This window comes from Clarias gariepinus, chromosome 7 (genome assembly GCF_024256425.1).
Source record: "Clarias gariepinus isolate MV-2021 ecotype Netherlands chromosome 7, CGAR_prim_01v2, whole genome shotgun sequence".
Classification (NCBI taxonomy): Eukaryota; Metazoa; Chordata; class Actinopteri; order Siluriformes; family Clariidae; genus Clarias; species Clarias gariepinus.
Window position 1 is genome coordinate 7479385 of NC_071106.1, and position 20566 is coordinate 7499950.

General features: G+C 37.4%; 1 protein-coding gene across 3 annotated transcripts in view; it reads right to left on the minus strand.

Moving 5' to 3' along the window:
* Positions 1–1966: 1966 nt before the first annotated feature.
* LOC128528246 (neprilysin-like) overlaps positions 1967–20566 on the minus strand; it is a 39311-nt gene continuing 20711 nt past the window's right edge. For all 3 annotated transcript variants that reach the window (XM_053501002.1, XM_053501003.1, XM_053501004.1), the window contains exons 7-23: positions 20446–20564; positions 19977–20042; positions 17671–17805; positions 16336–16437; positions 14898–15034; positions 13430–13523; positions 12908–13036; positions 9928–10026; positions 9746–9823; positions 9058–9161; positions 8783–8841; positions 8566–8685; positions 7772–7905; positions 7140–7205; positions 5882–5977; positions 5348–5424; positions 1967–5193 (exon numbers count right to left, since the gene is read on the minus strand). In XM_053501002.1, coding sequence (XP_053356977.1) covers positions 5094–5193; positions 5348–5424; positions 5882–5977; positions 7140–7205; positions 7772–7905; positions 8566–8685; positions 8783–8841; positions 9058–9161; positions 9746–9823; positions 9928–10026; positions 12908–13036; positions 13430–13523; positions 14898–15034; positions 16336–16437; positions 17671–17805; positions 19977–20042; positions 20446–20564 — 1715 coding nt within the window. In that variant the 3' untranslated portion in view covers positions 1967–5093. The remainder of the gene's footprint in view (positions 5194–5347; positions 5425–5881; positions 5978–7139; positions 7206–7771; positions 7906–8565; positions 8686–8782; positions 8842–9057; positions 9162–9745; positions 9824–9927; positions 10027–12907; positions 13037–13429; positions 13524–14897; positions 15035–16335; positions 16438–17670; positions 17806–19976; positions 20043–20445; positions 20565–20566) is intronic.

The window sequence follows — 20566 nt, forward strand, 5'->3', positions numbered from 1 at the left end:
ATATTAGGTCTTGTGAATAATTAGTTTTAATAGAGATCATGTAGTGGGGGGATGTTTATTGGTAGGCTATAGATTAGATACCGGAGAAAACAGTGCGGATTTTTAAATTCCATCTCTATTGCGGTAGTGAGAAACCATAGAGGTGACTGATATATTTATGTTAAAGTATATATTTTTTCAAAGCTTGACCTGGTTTCTTGCTTTGCTTTCATAGGTGCCTGGATGTTTATTTTAATTTTTTCAACTTAGTATTTTCACATGAGTCATTTGGGTTACATTTCACATAAATACAAAAAGTACAAAAACAATGTTCTTTTTTTAATGCAAAATAGATGGTTCAAGTTCATAAATTCCATAAGTGTAACATATCTTCCAGTTGAAAAGCTTAAACTTAAGCTGTCTGACTGATTATGTATTAAATATTATATACAGTATATAGTTTCCTGACTTACCTGGCCAACCACTTCTCATTTTCATGAACAGTTTAACATCATATTTGAACAAATAAATAACATCAAGTCCCCAACATACAAACAAGTTCAAATTAAAGGAGTCCAATTTGTTCGTAATTCCAACAAACATTGTCTAGGTATTAAGATACTAACACAACTAGCTATACACGGTATAAAACTAACATGTTCCATGATCTTCTACTTGTTCTTTAGAATCATGCCAATGGTTGAACGATTCATGATACAAAAGAACGAGCAATGTTTGCCATCTTTTCACCTTGCTCCATTCTCTTAATTATTTTTACTTTCATTTTCATTGTTAATGCTTAGCGCCTATTAGCAGTACCAGCCTCATCACTGCCACTTTTATGCTTGCTTCCAGACATCCTGGGATGCACGCTGCATGCAGATGACAATGTTTACCGGACATGTGACGTTCATGGTCATTTAAAATACTCAATAACGACGAGTAATATTATAGATTTTGGAGAAAAATGAAATCATTCTCGTCTCTGTGTGCATGGAGTTTGCATGTTCTTGGTGGGTTTCCTCCGGGTACTCCGGTTTCCTTCCTCAATCCAAAGACATGCAGATTAGGCTAATAAATGTCCCTAGTGCATAAATGAGTGTGTGATTGTGTGTATGTGTGTGTGTGTGTGCTCTGCGATGGATTGGCACCCTGTCCAGGGTCTACCCCGCCTCGTGCCCTGCAGTAAGTCACCTGGAATAGGCTTCAGGCCCCCGTGTCCCTGAATACAGAATTAAGAGGTATACTGTAGATGAGGAATGAGTGAGAGTGAGTATTTAAACTTTTGAAATAAATTAAAAACAGTTGTTGTTAACCCTAATGGTTTTGAGTCTTTATTTTGAAACCAAGAAACCCTCAACTGCAAAAGCGGACTTGGCAAAAATGGGCAATTTAGCACCATTCTCAAGCTGAGCGAAGCATGCGATACACATAACGCTTGTGTGCAACATGCTGTCCCTTATTAGCTAAAAAATGATATCATAAACAGACGTGGAGTATACCCCAAATTATAGAATGACTCACACACATTTAAACACAACCAAAAGAAACAGTTCGTTATGGTGCAGGCCAAGACAACTCATACTGTCTGGGGTGTCATTCAGTCATTCATTGGCTCCATGTGACATTAAAGTAAATATACACTAGGGAGCTAAATATTTGTATTGGATCATCAGATTATTAGCATTTTTTCATTACAGTAAATGATGAAATAATGTTAATACACCCAAAGCATCTTTATGCATTTTATAAACACATGTCCTGTGTTTTATAAGAAGTTACTGGTGCCTTTCTTTCAGCTCAAACCAGTCTGGATAAAGCCTAAATGCATTGAGCTTCTGCCATGTGATTGGTTGACCATGGGAGTATTTATTATTTTAAATTTTTTTATATATATTTTGGAAAGAGAGAGAGAGATGATGGTGATGATGATGATGATGATGATGATGATTAGATGCCGTTTAATAAAGAAGGAAAAGACAGACACTTTTACATTTTCGATTTATTAATCAAACAATTCAATTTCTGTTCATGAATATGCATTAATAATTTTACAAAGTATCTAAATATAGGCATCTGAGGTATATCTGTCTGCGTGGGTACAAGTTGAGATGGATTTCTTCTGAGCAAAGCTCAAATGTTTGAAAAAGCGAAAAGCAGTGAAGCAAACATAAATGGAAGAACCTGTTGGCTCAAAAGGAACAGAGAGAAAGAAAAAAAATTAAGGTTTGGTTGTTTTGATCATCTATAACATACAAGGTACTTAGTTAGAAACAACCAAATCCTGTAGAGGGAAAAATATAAAGCAATGCACAAATGTCTTAGGCACGTGTAAAGACATTCAGTAAAAAGGCAAAGATGCCTTTAAAAGAAATGCAGAGAAATGGATCTAAATATATAAACTGCATGAGTTCTCTTGGGTATGCTGTTGTGCAGTTTTACAAGAAAATCAATGGTAAGGTTTTTTTTTTTTTTTCTTCCCCTGCATGTGGGTGAATCTGCCACAGTTCTTTTTCACACATGCTTCTATTTCTGAAAAAAAAAAAAAAAAACAAAACAGAAATGCTTATTTTTTCTTATTTTTAATACAAAAAATGGTCCTGGCGTGTTTAGTTATTTTTATACCACAGCAATTTAACGATCAAAATGCTAGCGTTTCTTATTTATTAAAGAATAACAAGTTAACTCCTATTATCATTTACCTACATAAAGAGAATACTTTTTTAATATGGAATCTGCACATTCCATTTAAAATACTAAATTGAACCACCTTTAACTCTAAATACAGCTTCCCTTCACTCTGGAATACCTTTTTCCAAGGCATAACAGCATTTATGCTCCTCATCAAACTGAAGGTGGACACACAGCTGTTCAGTCGCGATCCTCTGGGGCTCCTCTGTGTATATGGGAATGCTTTTACTTTGACTGTTAAATTAGATTGCTTAGATTTCTACTGACCTTTTTTAGTGATGCAACTTCAACTAGTGTTTTGGCGATCTCTCTGATCACGCTTATTCATGTTAGTTTTTTCCAAGCGCTTTGTTCAGCATCATTCCAGGATTTAATAATGTGTTGGACGGTTCTTAACCCAATTCCAGTAACTTTAACAATCTCCGTAGTTGTTATCTTTGCTTGATGCTGGTCAATAATTTGACGGTAATATTTTTTCTACAAATATGGATATTTAACACTGCAGTAATAATGCAATCAAAGGCTAAATCCAGACCGTTTTTCACCAGGCAGGGAAAGTGAAGCATTTGCGATACGAGTAGAAACTGGTGTTTTGCAAACTGCACTATTATCAGAACTACTGTTATAGCAAATTAAAAAAATGACGACGCTCACCTTCAGAGAGTTCAACAGTGATGTGGTATAATACACCAATCATTCATAGCAATATGACTGTTGACACGTGGAATGTATAACACTGATCACCAACTCTACTCCAGCAAACTAGTGACAGCATCATGGGCACCCAAGGGTCACCCAAGGCGAAGGGGATCAAAAGCCTGCCCATCCTGTAAAACCCAAATTTGCAACACAAATTGCTGAAAAAAGTCCAAGTTGGCCATGATAGAAAGGCACCCTGACACGTATGGAGCCTGGCAACCAAAAAGGCCAAGGCCACCGACCCTCTCTTAACCCCATCTCCAATCTCTCAAGAACCCAATCCAATCGAGAACCTACAAGATGCGCTGGAGAAACAAATCCGATCCACGGAGGCCACACCCCACCACTCTCAGCACCTCTGCCAACATCCTGGTTCCAGACACCACAATGGGTTCCTATTCTGCTCATCTTAAGGGGTCAAAGCCCTGTTTGGATTTAATGTTTATAACCGGATTACAACAGGATTAAATTACTTTACATTTAAGATTATGGCTGATATATAATAGTCTTGTTTGAAAAACAATGTTCTATGAACACAGTAGCTATTGCAGAAGACGAACAAGTAAAAGAGACGGAAAAAAAATTAAACCATATCGTGCCTAAGACTTGTACAACTCAGAAAACAAGCCACCATCAAGTCCACCATACTGTACCTAATAACAAACAGCCCTATAAATGTTGACATTTTGTTTTTCTTACAAATATAATACTTTAAAGATAATCGAGAGATTCCACAAGGTCACCGGGTGATAGTATACTTCTTGGCGTCTTTGGCATAAGTAGCAGGTGTTTGTAGATTAAGCTGAACACATATACCAATGCTTGTACTTTTGCAACAAACGCTCTTAATAAACGCACTGGATTGTTTTAAGGCAGTCTCTTTTTGATAGCATTGATGGTCAAAATGATTTGTCATACTCGAATACGCGCGCGCACACACACACACACACACACACACATGATCCGTACACCTTGGCATATTAGACATCATATCATATCATCGTATCATATATCATTGCCAAATGCTTGTACAATAACTAAATAAGCTATTATTGAATCTCTCAAATCTGTGACAAATATGGTTATACATTTTCTTTTGAAATAAACTTCGCCTGCACTGCCATCGATATAACATCCAGTGCAAATCAAGCCAATGTAATAAACCATTAAAAAAATTGTGTTTCCTAATACTAAAAAAAACTAATATTACAATACATCCAGTACATCCCTGTGTCTACAGCATATTATTTATATATATATATGATTTTAAAATCATTCTCCTTTTTGGCATTTTTGTCCTGTATAAGATGTAAAATCTTGCCATAGGTTCATTAAAGTTGCCAAGTTGAAATGTCTACTGGAACATCCTTGACATACAAAATGCTACTGATCTCCCCGATTCACAGTTTGATTTGATATTAACATAAATCATTTTAAATATATGACAATATCTTAACATTTCATGTTGTTATAAACAATAACCGAAGATCACCACGGACCTCATGATGATCTATTCAGACTAAAATTAACTAACTGTTAAATGTAGGAGTGGATTAAAAAAGCACCCCATGTCTGTACATGATTGAAATGCATTGGTGAAGCCAGATATTATCTATTCTATGGAGAACATAAGACATTCCAAGTCTGGGACTGGGTCATACAGTCAGAAAGGTGAAGTGAGGGCCTTTAAGGAAATGCCCTTATTGTCCTTGGCTGTGGCATTATCACCACACTTGGCATGTCTTTTTAGGCACCATGTAGTCATCTGTCTTGCACTGGAACGCTTTGGCGAACTCGGGGAAATTCTGCAACGATCCAAGAACCCTGTAGGTAGAATCAAAAGCAAATGTTTCAGCTGTTAGCGTAAAGGTGACGCATTATACTCCTTTTTTAACAAGATGGCGCTCCTTCTGTTTCCGCTCCTGTTTCAAATATATTTTGTGTGATTGTCTGCTGCTTCCTGAATCGTGGGACTTACCTAAATTCTCCCGGACTGTGGACATCAGTTTTAATGGAGTTGACGGCATGTTCAGGTCTATGTGTTCCACACCAGACCTGAAGAATTAAAGTTCAATAAGCCTTACCGTGTTCATTTTAATAGATACAAATGATTTGATTTATACTGTATATATCATAAAGTGATATTTATGAAAATCTGTTCAGTTTGGGAACATCTGGATCCTGCAAGATTCCTTGGGTTTGGGTGAATTTATGTACTGTATATACAGTAAGAGGACACACTAATATAAACTCTGAGTATGCTACTCTGAGATAACTAGGAATGAGTTACCCAGTCTTGTTGGGCATGACCATATATAAATAATAATAATTTCCATATAATGCCCAAACCCAAGCCACTGGATGCAGTCCTGGTCTTAAGCCTGGATTAAATGAATGAAGCATCAGTAAGGGCATCCGGCGTAAAAACCCAGACTAGAGTAACAGTCTAAACACTGTATATGTGAAAGGACCCATGGTGTACGTCTACGCTAGTGTGTCACGGCTGGCTCACCTGAGCAAAGTTTAGGAAGAAGAGTTGTTCATGGTTGAGGTCAATCCCAGGCAATGGCGCTTCCTTCCCATGCTTCTTGATGTAGTTCTGGTATGCCTGCAATAAACAATTTAATGAGATGAAGGTCCATAACCATTTATGTTTCTTTAGTCAGGTTTATTTTGGTTGCTTGTGCATCTGCTTCACTTAAGCTCTTTGCTTCAGGCCACAGTTAAGACTTCTTCAGCACAAGCTGGCTGTGGGAATCCATTTAAAACAAGAGCAGTACAAATGAGTTCATTGTGTGTTCTATCCTACTACGCCAAACATAAATTTAATCGGCTGATCATAGACTGGCGTGATAAAAAAACTCAGCTGGAACGGCACGGTATCAGCTATTACCGCTCACAGATGTCTGATTTAAATGCATTTAAGTTTGCTAGCTATAAAACCTAATGCAGCCCTTACGCTGCATATGTTGCATAAGTTGAGCCAGTTTACAAACAGCATGGGAAGAATAGGATGGAAGACAGGCACTGGCACAAAGCAGAGGGCATAACACAGAACATTGCACTCTAGGCAAGTCTATTTAATTCTGTCCGCTGTAGCTGTGAAATTGATTTCAGGTGTGTAGTCAGAGGCGGAACGGTGGCTTGGTGGTTAGCACTATGGCCTTGCACCTTCATGGTCCAGGTTCGATTCCAGCCTCGGGGTCTATGTGCATGCCAGGCAGGCCCGTGACCCTGTATACAGGATAAAGCGGTATATGATGACGATGAGCTTGTGAATGAGGGTGTAGTTAGTAGTCAGGGGAACTTGACCGTGTTTGCTGGGATAAGTAGCAATAAATGACATACAGCATGGTTAAGTGCTCAGTTTTAAATTGGCACCCCATCCAGGGTGCGCGCCGCCTTGTGCCCTGGGTCTCCTGGGAAAAGGGGTTGATTTGAAATGATGCCAGATTTAATTTATGTTATGAATTCTGTACTGATTTGGGATCTTTGGGAACATCAATTAGCTTAATCTGCATGTCTTTAGACTGTGGGAGAAAACCAGGGCATCCGGAGACACCAATCACATGGAGAACATCGAACCTGGGCAGGAATCGACCGTACCCTGGAGGATCAAGGCGACAGTGCTAACAACTGTGTCTGTAACAACTTAAGTTAAATTGGTCAAAGTGTTTTATTCCTTATGTAACATTTGCAAAGTATTTCAGGCAGCATCAGCAGCATAATTGGCCAGCAAAGACACAAAGGCCACAACACACGGCACTTACTTGATAAGACTGGCGAATGCCCCCGTTGTCTGCAATATTCTCCCCAAGGGTGTTATTCCCATTAAGCTGGAAATGGGAAAAGGAAAAGGATGAAAAAGAGACAGAAAATAACAGTAATTTGTAGCTCTTTCTACATCTTTTGAAAAATCGCAGCTCAATTGATTACTCAGAAGGCAATTTGAGCAATTTGAACACAACAGCAGAGGAGGCTGAAACCAACTCGGCAGAAGGCAACAGAGATGCAACAACACATGCAAGAGGATCTGACGAGAGGATGCAGTGTGTGCAGCATAAGTGAATGCATACACAGGGCTATCAAATAAGTAACTACATTACCCCAACGGTAAACCCACAACTTTTAGCAAATGTACCTTAAACTAGATTTGTCTATGGATCCGTCCATGCATTATCATTTAGCAGTTGATCAAGAGCATCTGTACACAACACCGCCTTTTTAAACCTAGCGGCAGCCTCTACTCTGCTACAAAGTGTCATTTATCTTTGCTTTGTAACATAAAAATATGTTAATCAACAAATCTTTATCAACTGAGTTACATACATTTTCAATGAAGAAATTAAACAAGGTCAAGTGTTCATATCCGTGAGTTTAGTGATAAGAGCATGTACTGTACATTTTGTCCACCGGCCAGGTCCCATAAGAAGCTGCTGTACTGGTCTACAATACATTTGGAAAGCTCCTGGAACTTCTGTGTTGATGACGAGGTCCACCAGTCCTTCAGGTCTCCATCTTTATCAAAGTTACGGCCTGTTCGAGAACAAAGCACTGGTGTGAGACATCAATATAGAGAAGGTGACATATTGTTATTGTAAAGGCTTATCGAAAACATTAATCCTCCTCCTATAGAACCAATATTACTACTACTGTACTACAACTATACTACTTCTACTCCTACCCATAACAATCATCATCATCATCATCATCATCATCATTATTATTAGTAGTAGTAGTAAAAGTTATTATTATTATTATTATTATTATTATGTGTAGTAAAAGTAATTATTATAATTTATTATAATTTATTATAATTTATTATTAATATTATTATAATTTATTATTATTATGTGTAGTAGAAGTAATTATTATAATGTATTATAATTTATTATTAGTAGTAGTATTATTATTGTTGTTGTTGTTGTTGTTCGTAGTAGTTCTCTGTTTACTAAATCAGTGCCAGTGTATTCACAGTCATGTCTGCTATAAATACCAAATCAAACTGCATTTCTCAGAATCCTTACTCAGTTATATGACCTGACACATGATCTTCAATCTCATAGAACCCTTCTAGTGTTGTTCCTGAGCCTTCTGTTTTCAAAAATCCTTCAATTTTTTTATTTTTTTTTTATTTTTGGTGAACAACTTTAGAATTAGACAAATAGCAAGTATACATGAAATCAGATTAAATACCATTATCGTCAAAGCCATGGGTGATCTCATGGCCAATCACCATGCCGATGCCACCATAGTTAAGGGATCGCGGCTGTCCTTTACCAAAAAAGGGAGGTTGGAGGATACCAGCAGGAAATACTGACAAAAAAAAACATGAAAATTCATTAAGGTCAATAAAAGAATCTTTTTTAAAAATTGACACATTACTAATATATATCTTTTTTTTTTTCGCTACCTATTTGGTTTCTGCTGGATGAATAGAAAGCATTGACCACCGCTGCTCCTGAGATCCACCTTGGGATTAAATCATATGTTTAAACTTAATAGTCCAGATGTCCACATTAATATTTTATAACCGTCATGTCATTAATATAGATTTTTAAACGAGGTACTAAACTTAGAATATGTCTAGGAATTTTTGAAAGAAGCAAGTCATTTTTTCTCCTGGACAGAAGGATTTAATTTCCTACAGTATAACTTTTTTAATTAAAAGCTGAAAGAGCCTCTTACTCTTCCTTGTTCACTTTCATCCTCAGCCTCTTCAGTCGTTTCTTCTGACCAAACTCCAGATTCTTCAGGATGTTCTCAAAGTATTCATTTGAATTGTAGCTTAGCTAAAAAAAAAAAAAGTTTTTTAGCTTAAAAACATTATAGTAATATAGATGTATATACAGTAGATTTAAACATAAATAAAACATATTTATATTACTGAAACTATAATTACGTAAACAATATAGTACAGTATGCACATAGGATGGACTGTTTAGCCTGTAAGTTTTTGTGCATTTGTTATTCAGTTGACAAAATGAAATTAAGCATATTTTAATTGGGCTATAAAACAACATTTAGAAAAGTTCTTAAAGTCTTAAAAATTTGTTGCAAATGTCTATATAAAAAATTTAGGTGTTTCCCCAGAAGGGCAGAAGAAACACTTACAGATTTTTTATATCAAATAAAAGATTTATTAAGGGTTTCATTAAAAACCGTGATATATTTAATCACTAATATATTTAATCAGGAACCCCATGATAAGTAGTACATGATAAGTGTGCTTACTGCACAAGTGCATGTTACTGTAGAGTAAGGAATAACCAAACCCATAATACAAACAAATACGTATTCAAAAACCTTTGAAGAGGAATTAATGTTTTGGTAATGATTGCATTAATATCACAGCTTAAAACAAATCACAGCTCACATCTTTGTATTCCTCATCCAAATATGTACTGTTCATGATGTTTTCCGAGAACCCGATTCTCTCTCGAATAGCTTGAGCCTGCAAGAAATAAAATACACAGCCTTGAAGTTTGAAAATGAAATGATTATTGTATTGCAGTCAGAGCCGTACCAAGAATCTCAAACTTTTTTAGAGATGCTCACCTTTTCTTTTGCAGCTTTCCGGGTTTCATCATCCATCCAAGTGAGGTCTTCTAGGTTACTAACGAAAACCTCTCTGATGCCAGCAATCATCTCATCCATCTGAGCCAATCAGAGGACAGCAGTGAACAACATGTTAAGTGCATATATATTCACCTGCCACACTTCCTCATTTTGTAATATAATTACTATAATTTCTTACATTTACATCACAGTGAGATTCTTTAAGTCCCTGGTTGTTATGTTGGGGGCTTGAACCAAGAGCCTTATCCATCCCACTAGTTTTATTTTATATAACTGACATGGACCAGTCATGAGAAACCCAAAAATGAGTTGCTATCGAGGTGTCAGGTCATTAGTTTAATGGGGTTAACCTATATGAAATTTTACATTTTAACGTAAAAACACAACTGTCTCTAAGGACGACGGATAACAAAGGACATAGTTCTAAAAAAAAATATCAATCATGATTTGGATACGAAAAATATCCCCAACTGTGAAATCAATTTATTTATTATAACTAGAAGGGACATTTCAAGACCAGGTTAGAGTGTCATTAGTCAGGAAAACAATGAAAACCCCATGAGTAACTCTGGAATTCGGAAAGGTTCACAGGTCAGGGAGAAGTTGCCCACAGGAGAACAATAATTGGAGGGAAGAGTGACAAGACATGTGAAATCCAGCTTGTGCTTTGCCAAAAAGCAAGCTGGATGTGAAATCATATTTTAAAAGGTTTGATGGTCTAAAAAGTTTAAAGTTGAGTGTTTTGGCCTTTTAATTTATTTGGTAGAAGCCAAAACCCTTTTAGAACGTTGTCCTTTGTTATCATCCTTAGAGACAGTTGTGTTTACATTGAAATGTAAAATTTCATATAGGTTAACCCCATTAAATTAATGACCTGACACCTCAATAGCAACTCATTTTTGAGTTTCCCATGACTGGTCCATGTCAGGTATATAATATAAAACTAGTGGGCAGTGGTGGCTCAGATGGTCAAGGCTCTGGGTTTAAGCCCACATCAACCTACAGTAACTCTTACTATACGTCCTTACAGTAAAACCAGTAGCATCAGGTGTAGAGACTGGCAAACTGGTCAGGGTTGAGGTCGGGATAAATGAAGCCAAATACAGAGCAATCCTAAAATAAAACATGTTCCAGTTTACAAGAGACTGGGGAGGAGGATTAATGGAAATAATTGAATGCTGTTGACCACATCTGGCCTACACAGAGTTGAGACACCAACAATATGGTCTTTACACACCAACAGTAAGGTGTTTTACAACGCTGTACCTACTTTCCAGGGAACTCTTACAGTTTAAATAACAGCTCAAACACGACATGTTAAAACATGCATTCGGTTATTTGAGCAAACGATGCAGTACAAGTAAATTCTATAACAGCTGACAGACGGGCATATAATAGTCAGTGAGGTATACGCTCCAAACAAAAACAAGTCTCATGAATGTATGTGATGATGAAAAGGGTCTATGTTTCAGCATGCCTGGATATTTGCTGTTAATGTGATATCCATGAAACAGGTCTGCTGAGAACAAAAAGTATAAAAAAAAGAGTTTACATTTATGACTTAGTGCATTTTTTTTATTTTTATTATTCACTTTATTAGTAACTAACGTAAATGCCAATTAGAACTGGGTGAATAGTTGTAGAATCAAAACAGAGAACATTATGAATTACGCTATGAGTAGTCTGTTCTCTTTTTTGGCTTCCATTCTGAAATTGTTACACAAGTCTGAACTTATTTTGGACAATTTCTTTCCCATTACTGATAATGCTGTACTACGTCCTATCATGTTTTGCTTGGACTCAACAATGTTTTAATTTCTGAGCTGTACAATGTCTTAGCAATGATTCAGCTTTCTTATATTATTCAGACAAAAATCCTCTTTAAAAGAGACTCATTCATGTATGTAATGCATGTCCATAATGAGTGGGCTACACATTATGATGTTTTGAGTTCTCTAGCTCTCTTTGTAGCTAGTCTCAGCACCAATCCTGTTTAATATTTCATATAAAGGCATGTGATTGGCCTCAGCACAGCATCTGCTATTTAAACTCTGTAAAGAAAAGTAAAAAGGTCTTTACCAATGTATACTATATAGACAAAATGATTTTTTTCCAAACCAGCAATGACATTGTAACCAAATACATTAACTTCCACTCTTTTTGGAAGGCTGTCCACAGGATTATGGAGTGTTTCTGAGGAAATTCATTCAGTAGAGCATTTATGAGGTCAGACACTGATGTTGGACGAGAAGACAATCTCCGTTCCAGTTCATCTCAAAGTTGCTCGATGGGGTTGAGATCAGGGCTCTGTGTTAGGGCCAGTCAAGTTCTTCCACACCGACCTCATTAAACAATGTCTTTATTATCCGTGCTCTGTGCAATATTTTATTATATTTTTTAATGACTGTACTTTTATCCCCTCTGCTTAATACTGGCTTAATAACTGCCTAGTTGCCAACTGTTCAATGTTCCAAATAGTTCTGACATCAGCAAAAACATTAGGAAAAAATTAATCCGTCTCACGGTTATGTCCGGCGATTAGCAATCATTAACCAAAAACACCGCAGCAAGACATCTTGTTTTGACACATGCACAACAAACTACTCCAGCTTCTCAATTTTCCAAACTCATATTCATCTGCAAGATCACACAAACATGGCCACGCATCAGAAATGTATCTCCGCACTAATGAAAAGTAGGCACATGCTACAGTAGTCATGGGGCCTGAAGCAGGCAGTGATTAATGGAGTGTTAAGGGCTATGCTTTATGACAGGTGGTGCCAAGCTCCACTTACACGAAAACGAGGATATGAAAGCATCGAGCGTCAGCCTACACATAGCTGCGTGTGCTGCTTAAACGTTTTCCAAGAGGTGTAAAACATACTCTGGCTCAACACTCGATTGCACTCAGCTAAAAGACATGGGGACACTCAAATGCAATACAGCCGAGACAACTCACCATGTCCTTGCTGTCTCCAGCAAAGGCTTCTTCTACATACAGCCTGCCAACCGCATTCTCCATGTTGTTGTTGACATAGACCGCACACTGTCTCCATATTGCTGCCTCGGAACTGGTACCGGAGATGGCCTGGACATGATGAAGGGACAGGGGAGCAGGGAATTGGGAAGAGAATATAAAATGAATGAGAAAACAGGTCAAGATGGAAAAAGCTTAACAGAGAAGAAACTGATAGACTAGGAATAAAGATAGGCTCTTTCTTTTTTGGCCTGGTGCTTCTTGTCACTTGACTATGGCCTGCCTTAGGATTTGGATCTAGAATAATAAACCTTTCACGTGGATCCTCACTCTTATACCAAGTGCATTAAGACTCTCCCCCAAGTAACAAATCAAAGAGTTCCTTAAGTTCCTTTTTTTCCCTTTTTAATTATTATTATTAATATTATTATTATTATTATCAAAAAACAGTACAACCATCAAGTCACCACTATGAGTTAGACAGAACAGGGAAACGATACAAACTTTTTTAAATGCTTTCCTGGTGTCTCTGTATGATCTGCTCAAGCCAACCACCATGTTCATAGCAAAACGCCACACAATGTAGTTCTGGATATCTCTGCACACATGGAAAGAGATAGTTGCATTAGGTTATTGACCATTTATCGATGCACAGACAGTTTTAACACCTATGAAGGCATAGCTGCTGTCCCACTACTCCATCTTGTTACAGTAAGTTTCCTAGCTATAGGAGGAGTGGAGTGGATAGTCTTACTAGGGATGTTTTTTCAAGTCTGTTTTTGTGGTCGATATGAATTTTCTTGCTCTTAAGATCAACGTCAAGAATTGTCAGAACAGTTTAAGTAACCAGGGACAGATTGCACAATCTTCATTCCATGCTGAAATGCATTAAGTTTAGCTGAGAGTCATACTGTATGAAGCTACTGCAGTCCGACTGAGAGAACTTGAGCTCAGCATCTTTCAAAGTTATGACATATTTAGTACACTCATTCTCACTCACTTATCATCTATACTGCTTTATCCTGTATACAGGGACGTGGGGGACCTGGAGACTATCCCAGGAGACTTGGGGCATGAGGCAGGGTACACATTGGACAGGGTGCCAATCCATTGCAAGGTGCACACACACTCATTCACACACTACAGGCAATTCGGGAATGCCGACCAGCCTAATCTGCATGTCTTTGAACTGGTGGAGGATACGGGAGCTACCGGAGGAAACCTTCCAAGCACGGGGAGAGCATGCAAACTCCATGCACCCAGACCTGAGACAGGAATTGAACCCAAACCCTGGAGGTGGAAGGCGACAGTGCTAACCACTAAGACACCGTGCTGTCTCAGTGCATTTTTTTTTTCCTTTACAGGAACTAACCATACAGTAATGCGTCTATATGAGTATCAGATGAACTTTGGAATGCATTTTTGCATGGAATGAGGGTTGTGAAATTTGGCCCCGGTTACTTTCATTGTACTCGCATTCCAAGTGACAAACTCGTGCAAAGCAGGAGAATTTAATCAAACAAGACCTACAGTATGGAAATTTACTTACATGCACCACAATTTTAATTAAAGACAGACGTAGAAAAAACAAAACCGTCCCTTTAAACAGACCTCTTGGGACTGCAGAAAAAGAGACATCTGACTACAAAACTCGAGTGTCTGCTTTGTAGGATACTCTGGCGGAATAATCTGTCATTTGTTTAAACAGCTTTCTAAGACACGATATCCAAAACTAGTACTTTACCCATTCAATTAAAAACACCCAGTATTCTTAGACAACATCCTGACAAGCACTGGATAAAAATCACGAAACCTAATCTAACATTCATATCCAAGTGATGACTCAGAGTGATCTAATCAGTGTTAGATTAAGAATTGCTATAAATATTTAAAGCCTCTAAATACTCCGGTACAAGGCCGGATATCCCTGATAAGGACCTGGTTTTTGGAAAGTGCTGCCTGTGTAACTCACCTCTTCGTGTATTTAGCCAGGACAGGGTTGAGCTTCCTTAAGTAGTTGGGGGCATAAAGGATCACTTCCTCACTGCCCTCAATGGGAAGGTTGATTGTATCCATAATCTTATTAGTAAAGTAAGTCCAGTTGAAAACCTGAAAAGGTATAGTCACTCAGAGGATGTACAAACTTGTATGTACACTACTATATCAAAATTATTAGCTTAATTTATTTGAATACGATAAGCACTGTTTATATGAGTGCGAGTGTAGTTTAACAAAATAATGTTGGGGTATTCCAATATTAAGTGGTCATAAGCCACCATGTTTTTGCCAAAATTCTTTTCTCTTCTTAGAAAATGAACATATTGGAACAGCTGAATTTTGCTATTGTGACAGTATTTTCAAAGTCGAGTTTTGTAAACAGCTGCTGTGAGCATCTCTTGCTCAAAATCTTAGATGAAAACCATCTGTTTTATAACAGCTACCCCCAAATATTTGTTTCACTTTGGGTAAAAACATAAATGTCTGATTACATTCACGTAATAATATATATATATATATATATATATATATATATATATATTCCCTCTGGCCAAACAATTCCAGTGTAAATCAGACAATTGTACATTATACATGATGAATTTCTCATTATACAACAATTTAGTTTCCGACTGAGTAATCTGATTGGACGAGAGGCATTCCAAGAGTGGTGATAATAGATGGTAACAGCACTGGGACATTAAACTATATGTATCACTCGGCATGTTCAGGTACTAAATTGAATATTGGAAAAAGGGGAGAGCAGCTGTCTGCCAAAACCCACATTCAAAACCAGAAGTACTTTCAGCAAGAAAACACATCTAATAACAACATGTCATCTTAAGCAACACGCTGTCTACTTATTAATTGCCTTTAATTGCTTTTGTCCTGAATGGCCCTTTAAACCATCTGTGTTCTTTCTGTTCATGATGAACGTGAGCTATGAAGCTAACTAGCTTTTAATTTATGGCTCAATCCCAAATCCCTGATCAAGGGCACTACTTATACTAACTGTACTTATATATAACTGTACAAACAATCAAACAAATCATAATCTGTTGATGATAAATGCTTTATGTAGAACTGCTGTATGAAAAGCACTATGACACTCCAGGTCATGCTGTTATACTGAATATCAGCATGGCTCTGTGCCTTCTTGCCTACGGTACAGCAGTACAACCTCAAGTGTGATATTGCTTAATAAAATATTATCCAAACGGTATATTTAATGAGTAATATAACACTGTACAAAGTATAAATGATCTATAATTGGTAATCTAAAAATGTCCCCTCTTGTTTGGTGACTTTCTGTTATATCCAGTGCTGAAAAAACAATGTTCACACACATAAAAAAAATTAAATAAATAAATAATAATAATTATTATTATAATAATAATAAAGTATATGTTTCATACAGTGGATTCAAACGTTAGTGTGAAGTTCGTGTTAAGAGTCTCCAGGGGCATCTTGTTATAGAGAAGAACAGGATTGCTTCTGTCTTCAGGTGTGTCTGTAGCCTGCAGGAACAAGAACAAGGAGCAGGAAAAGGTTTTAAAAAAAACATTTAAAACATTTGGCCACTGCTGTACATTACATTTTGTGAGCTATGAAAAGAAAACACAGTGTAATACATTAACAGGAAGCAGTGTATATATATATATATACAGTATTTCATTATATAATTTATATATATTTCAAGGGATTTTAATAATTTGTTTTGTTTACTATATATATATATAAGGCGTAAACTCCTGTAACAAAGGGCCGACACTATAGACTAAAAGTCCATAACTGTAAATTAATTTCTCCTTATACATTACGTGTTGGTAAATGTTGAGCACGTTACTGTGTAAGTTACATTATAGCGATAGTAACAGTTACTATTCATTTATATAACTCTTCATTTATTTTTAATAAAAAGATAACAATTTGAATCCTTTTAGTAAACATAAATCTCTTTCCAGATGAAACCCCGATTTATTTTTCTCTCTTTTTTTTTCAGGCTTGTAATGCAGTTATAAGACTATGAGGCATGAAGTTAGCTGAGAGAACAGTGACAGCTGATCAATGTGAGAGCCCATAAATATGGGCAGCACTTCAGCTCTCACACCATCTTCAAAAGAAACATGAAAGAATTTTACAAGGCCTGGAGTCCACACTGTGGTGTAAAACTACAGCAGCGGTTCCTCATGCTGTTACTTTAAACAAGCTGTTAGCAAATGTTCCAGTAGAAAAATAAAAAAAATGAAAGAAAGAAAGAAACTAATGGAAAAAGTCCCATCTGAAGCGGAAATCCTTTATTTTAAAATAATGCATGGAGCCACTAAGGGTGTAAAAGACTCCTTTAGTCCACTACCTTTTTAGTGTCTGAGTGTACTGTATGCCCATTAAATATGTGTAGGGTCTAAGTGCCTACTCCAAGGAACACTTACTGTAGGACACAAGGCATGGTCCACCCTGGATAAGGTGCCAACCCATAGTGGGCACAAACCCCAAGCCTGGGGAGAACATGCAAACTCCACACACACATACTGGAGGCGAGGTTGGACCCCACTAACCCTGGAGGTGCGAGGCCACATTGCTAACCTCTAAACCACTGTTTTTTTTTTACACCTATAGTAATTTGTATTTATTTATTTTGTATTTTTTCCATTATTTCAAATTGGATCTCAGTAGAAATGATTGTTGTGCACGACACACCTCTTGATTATGTACTAGTGATGTTACATAAAACATGAACGAGAGCTTACATTAGAGATCTCCTTCTCCATCTGCATGACCTGCTCCACCTCCTCTCTGATCTTTGTCTCATTCACCCCCAAGCCTTTGTCTTTTCGGACCAGCACAGCGAGATCAACCATGAAGTTCTTGTATGTGATGCAGGCCTGCGAACAAACACCAACACCCCTGAAACAAATTACTGTGTGTGTGTGTGTGTGTGTGTTAGCAGGGGTGGATATGCTTTTAAATTATGAACTAGATAGTATAAGCCTCCTAACGTTTAGCTCCCCAGTTATTTAGGAAGCATTCTCGGTCTCCCATGATGCATTATATCATTTAATTGGGTTGAGTGTTCTCCCTCCCTCCCTCCCTCCTCCCTCTATCTCTCCTCTCTGACTTTTTTTTCCATCTCTGCTCTCTCCCTCGAGACGCTTCACACTCTCTTTGAATATTCATGTGGCCTGACTGGTCGAAGAACAGGACGAGAAGTCCACTTCACGTTCCTTCATCTGCCACGGCGTGTCCTGTGGGATAGAGATATGGTGTGCGTGTCTCGTTCCCAGTCATCTGGGCACTAATTACCCGCTAGACCTGGAACACATTAGAGACGGCCTAATTTGAATAATAATCAGATGGTGCCTGATGGCGGTCTGCGCGTAGCGTCCAGACACGCTGGACACAGTGACGGATGGAGAGGATGTACGAAAAGAGAGACTTTGTTATTAAAATGACATTTCAGAACCAAAGGACTGATTGAACAGAGACAGGCCAGGACAGGGGATTAAATTAGCTGTCAGTGTCGTTTGTGATTCTGCACAGACAGTCTGAACTGAGAGTCTAATCTACGTCTGGAAAGGAAGCAGATGAACTAAGACTTAACTCATCGTCAGCTTTGCATCATGCATCTGGTCTTCTGACAGTTATCTTCTGCTTAAATATTTAAATAAATAAATAAATAAATAAATAAATGCATTCTCGTGTAAAGTTTATTAACCCATCTCTGACAATCTCTCACTTCTTTAAGGTTGCTTTTTCCAGGTTCTCTCTTTTTATTTTTCCAAATATGCAAAATGGTTACCTAGTGTCACCAGGACATTAGCGACTTACATAGAATGTATGATGAAACTAAGAATTTAACTTTAATCTACTTATTTTCTCATTTTCATCATTATTGTCATTCACTATTACTGTAAATTATCTTCTTCCTATGACCTTCCTCCTGCTGAACATTTAACTCGTTGAATAATCTAAATAATTAATTTGGGTGGGAATTAACTACAATTAATGCTCACTCACTCATCCTGTATACCAGGAGCCTTGCCCAGGGGCCCCATGGCACGAGGCGGGGTAAACCGTGGATGGAGTGGTAATCCATCACTAGGGACATTAACACACACTCACTTACACACTACTTGGAATTTGGGAACGACTAATAGCCTACCCTGAAAGTCAATGGGAGGAGACCAGAGTACCCAGAGCAAACCCAGCAAGCACGGGGACAACATGCAAACTCCAACCCTTTATGCCACCATTATACAGTCGGGTGAAACGCCGTTATGTATTTAGACCTATTCCTGAAGGCACAAATGAAGTCTTTTACGCACACACACACACACACATGCACGAAGTTAATGTATTTTTGAGCACTTAAACTCTAGCTCATTAGCCGCCACTGCGGTTGCTATGGTTGCCAGATCACACTACGAAAATCCCCTCATGCAGTTCTGAAAACATTCTAATAGAAAAACAAAATGCATGCATCCTATCATCATGGCTAATATTAATCAATTCATTTAACTCTTTAAAAATAAATATTTAAACATTGGAAATGTTGAATTATTTTGTTTCATTTTTAAACATCAATTGGTTTAAGTGTTCTTTAGTCTAAATTGTAAAAGTAATATTTTTTTTATTGTTTTTTTTTTTTTTTTATCCAGTCCGGATCCCAATGTAGATGACCAGAAACCATGATACGATTATGGCTAGTTATGATTATATTTCAAGAGTAGGTTAACATCAGGGGCTGGAGAATACTGATTTGGCAGCACTGTGGAGTTTTAGGTTTTATTAATGTTTTAATATATGTGAAAAATTACTATAGGACCTCCCAAACACACACACACACACAAACACAATAAAGTTTTGCACCTATACCTTACATATGTTTAGGTACATTTCATGTTTACTTTTATCCATCTGTTTCATTATTCTCATGTCCAAAGTGGATAAAATCAACACCAAGTCTGCAGCATGTCACATGTATGTATCTACGCTAGCAAAACAGAAAGAAACAGAATCTCAAAACAGCAGCTTTGGTGTAAGAAGTGAACGTTACCTCTTCATAGGGCCCCGTGCAGACATAGTAGTCTCTGGAGGGCAGGCCAAGACCTGGTTGGTCGAACTAATACAAAGAATCAGATGAACACACAATCATACCATTCAGTCTAAACAGGAAATCCAATGCATCAAAAGCACCGGTTAAAAAGTATCAGTTACCATGATTAAAATAAAAAAAAGTCACATGTAATCTTATCCAAGTTTTAAAAACAGAGGGACTATTTGTTCATGGAGATTTTGAGATTGTAAGGCTTTGGCTTGGGTCCATACGAGCAAAGTGGTTTAAATAAACAGTTTCTTACTCAAAGTGGGCCACAAAAAAAAAGAAAAAAGGAGTCTTGTGGTCTTGTATAGGAATAGACAATCAAATGTTCAGGTGAAAGAACAAAAAAAGAAAAATATAATAAAAAGTACATTTTATATAAAATGAATGTAGTAACAAACACTGCCTGCAAGTGCACGCTCACATGAATGATATGGGAACTGGAGTTTCGGTCATCTGTGCCGATAAAAAAGCTAATTAGAACCTGCTTCCCGTATTTCTCATTCATTTTGGCTATGGCATCTTCTGCCCTCCATTTGTCCCCT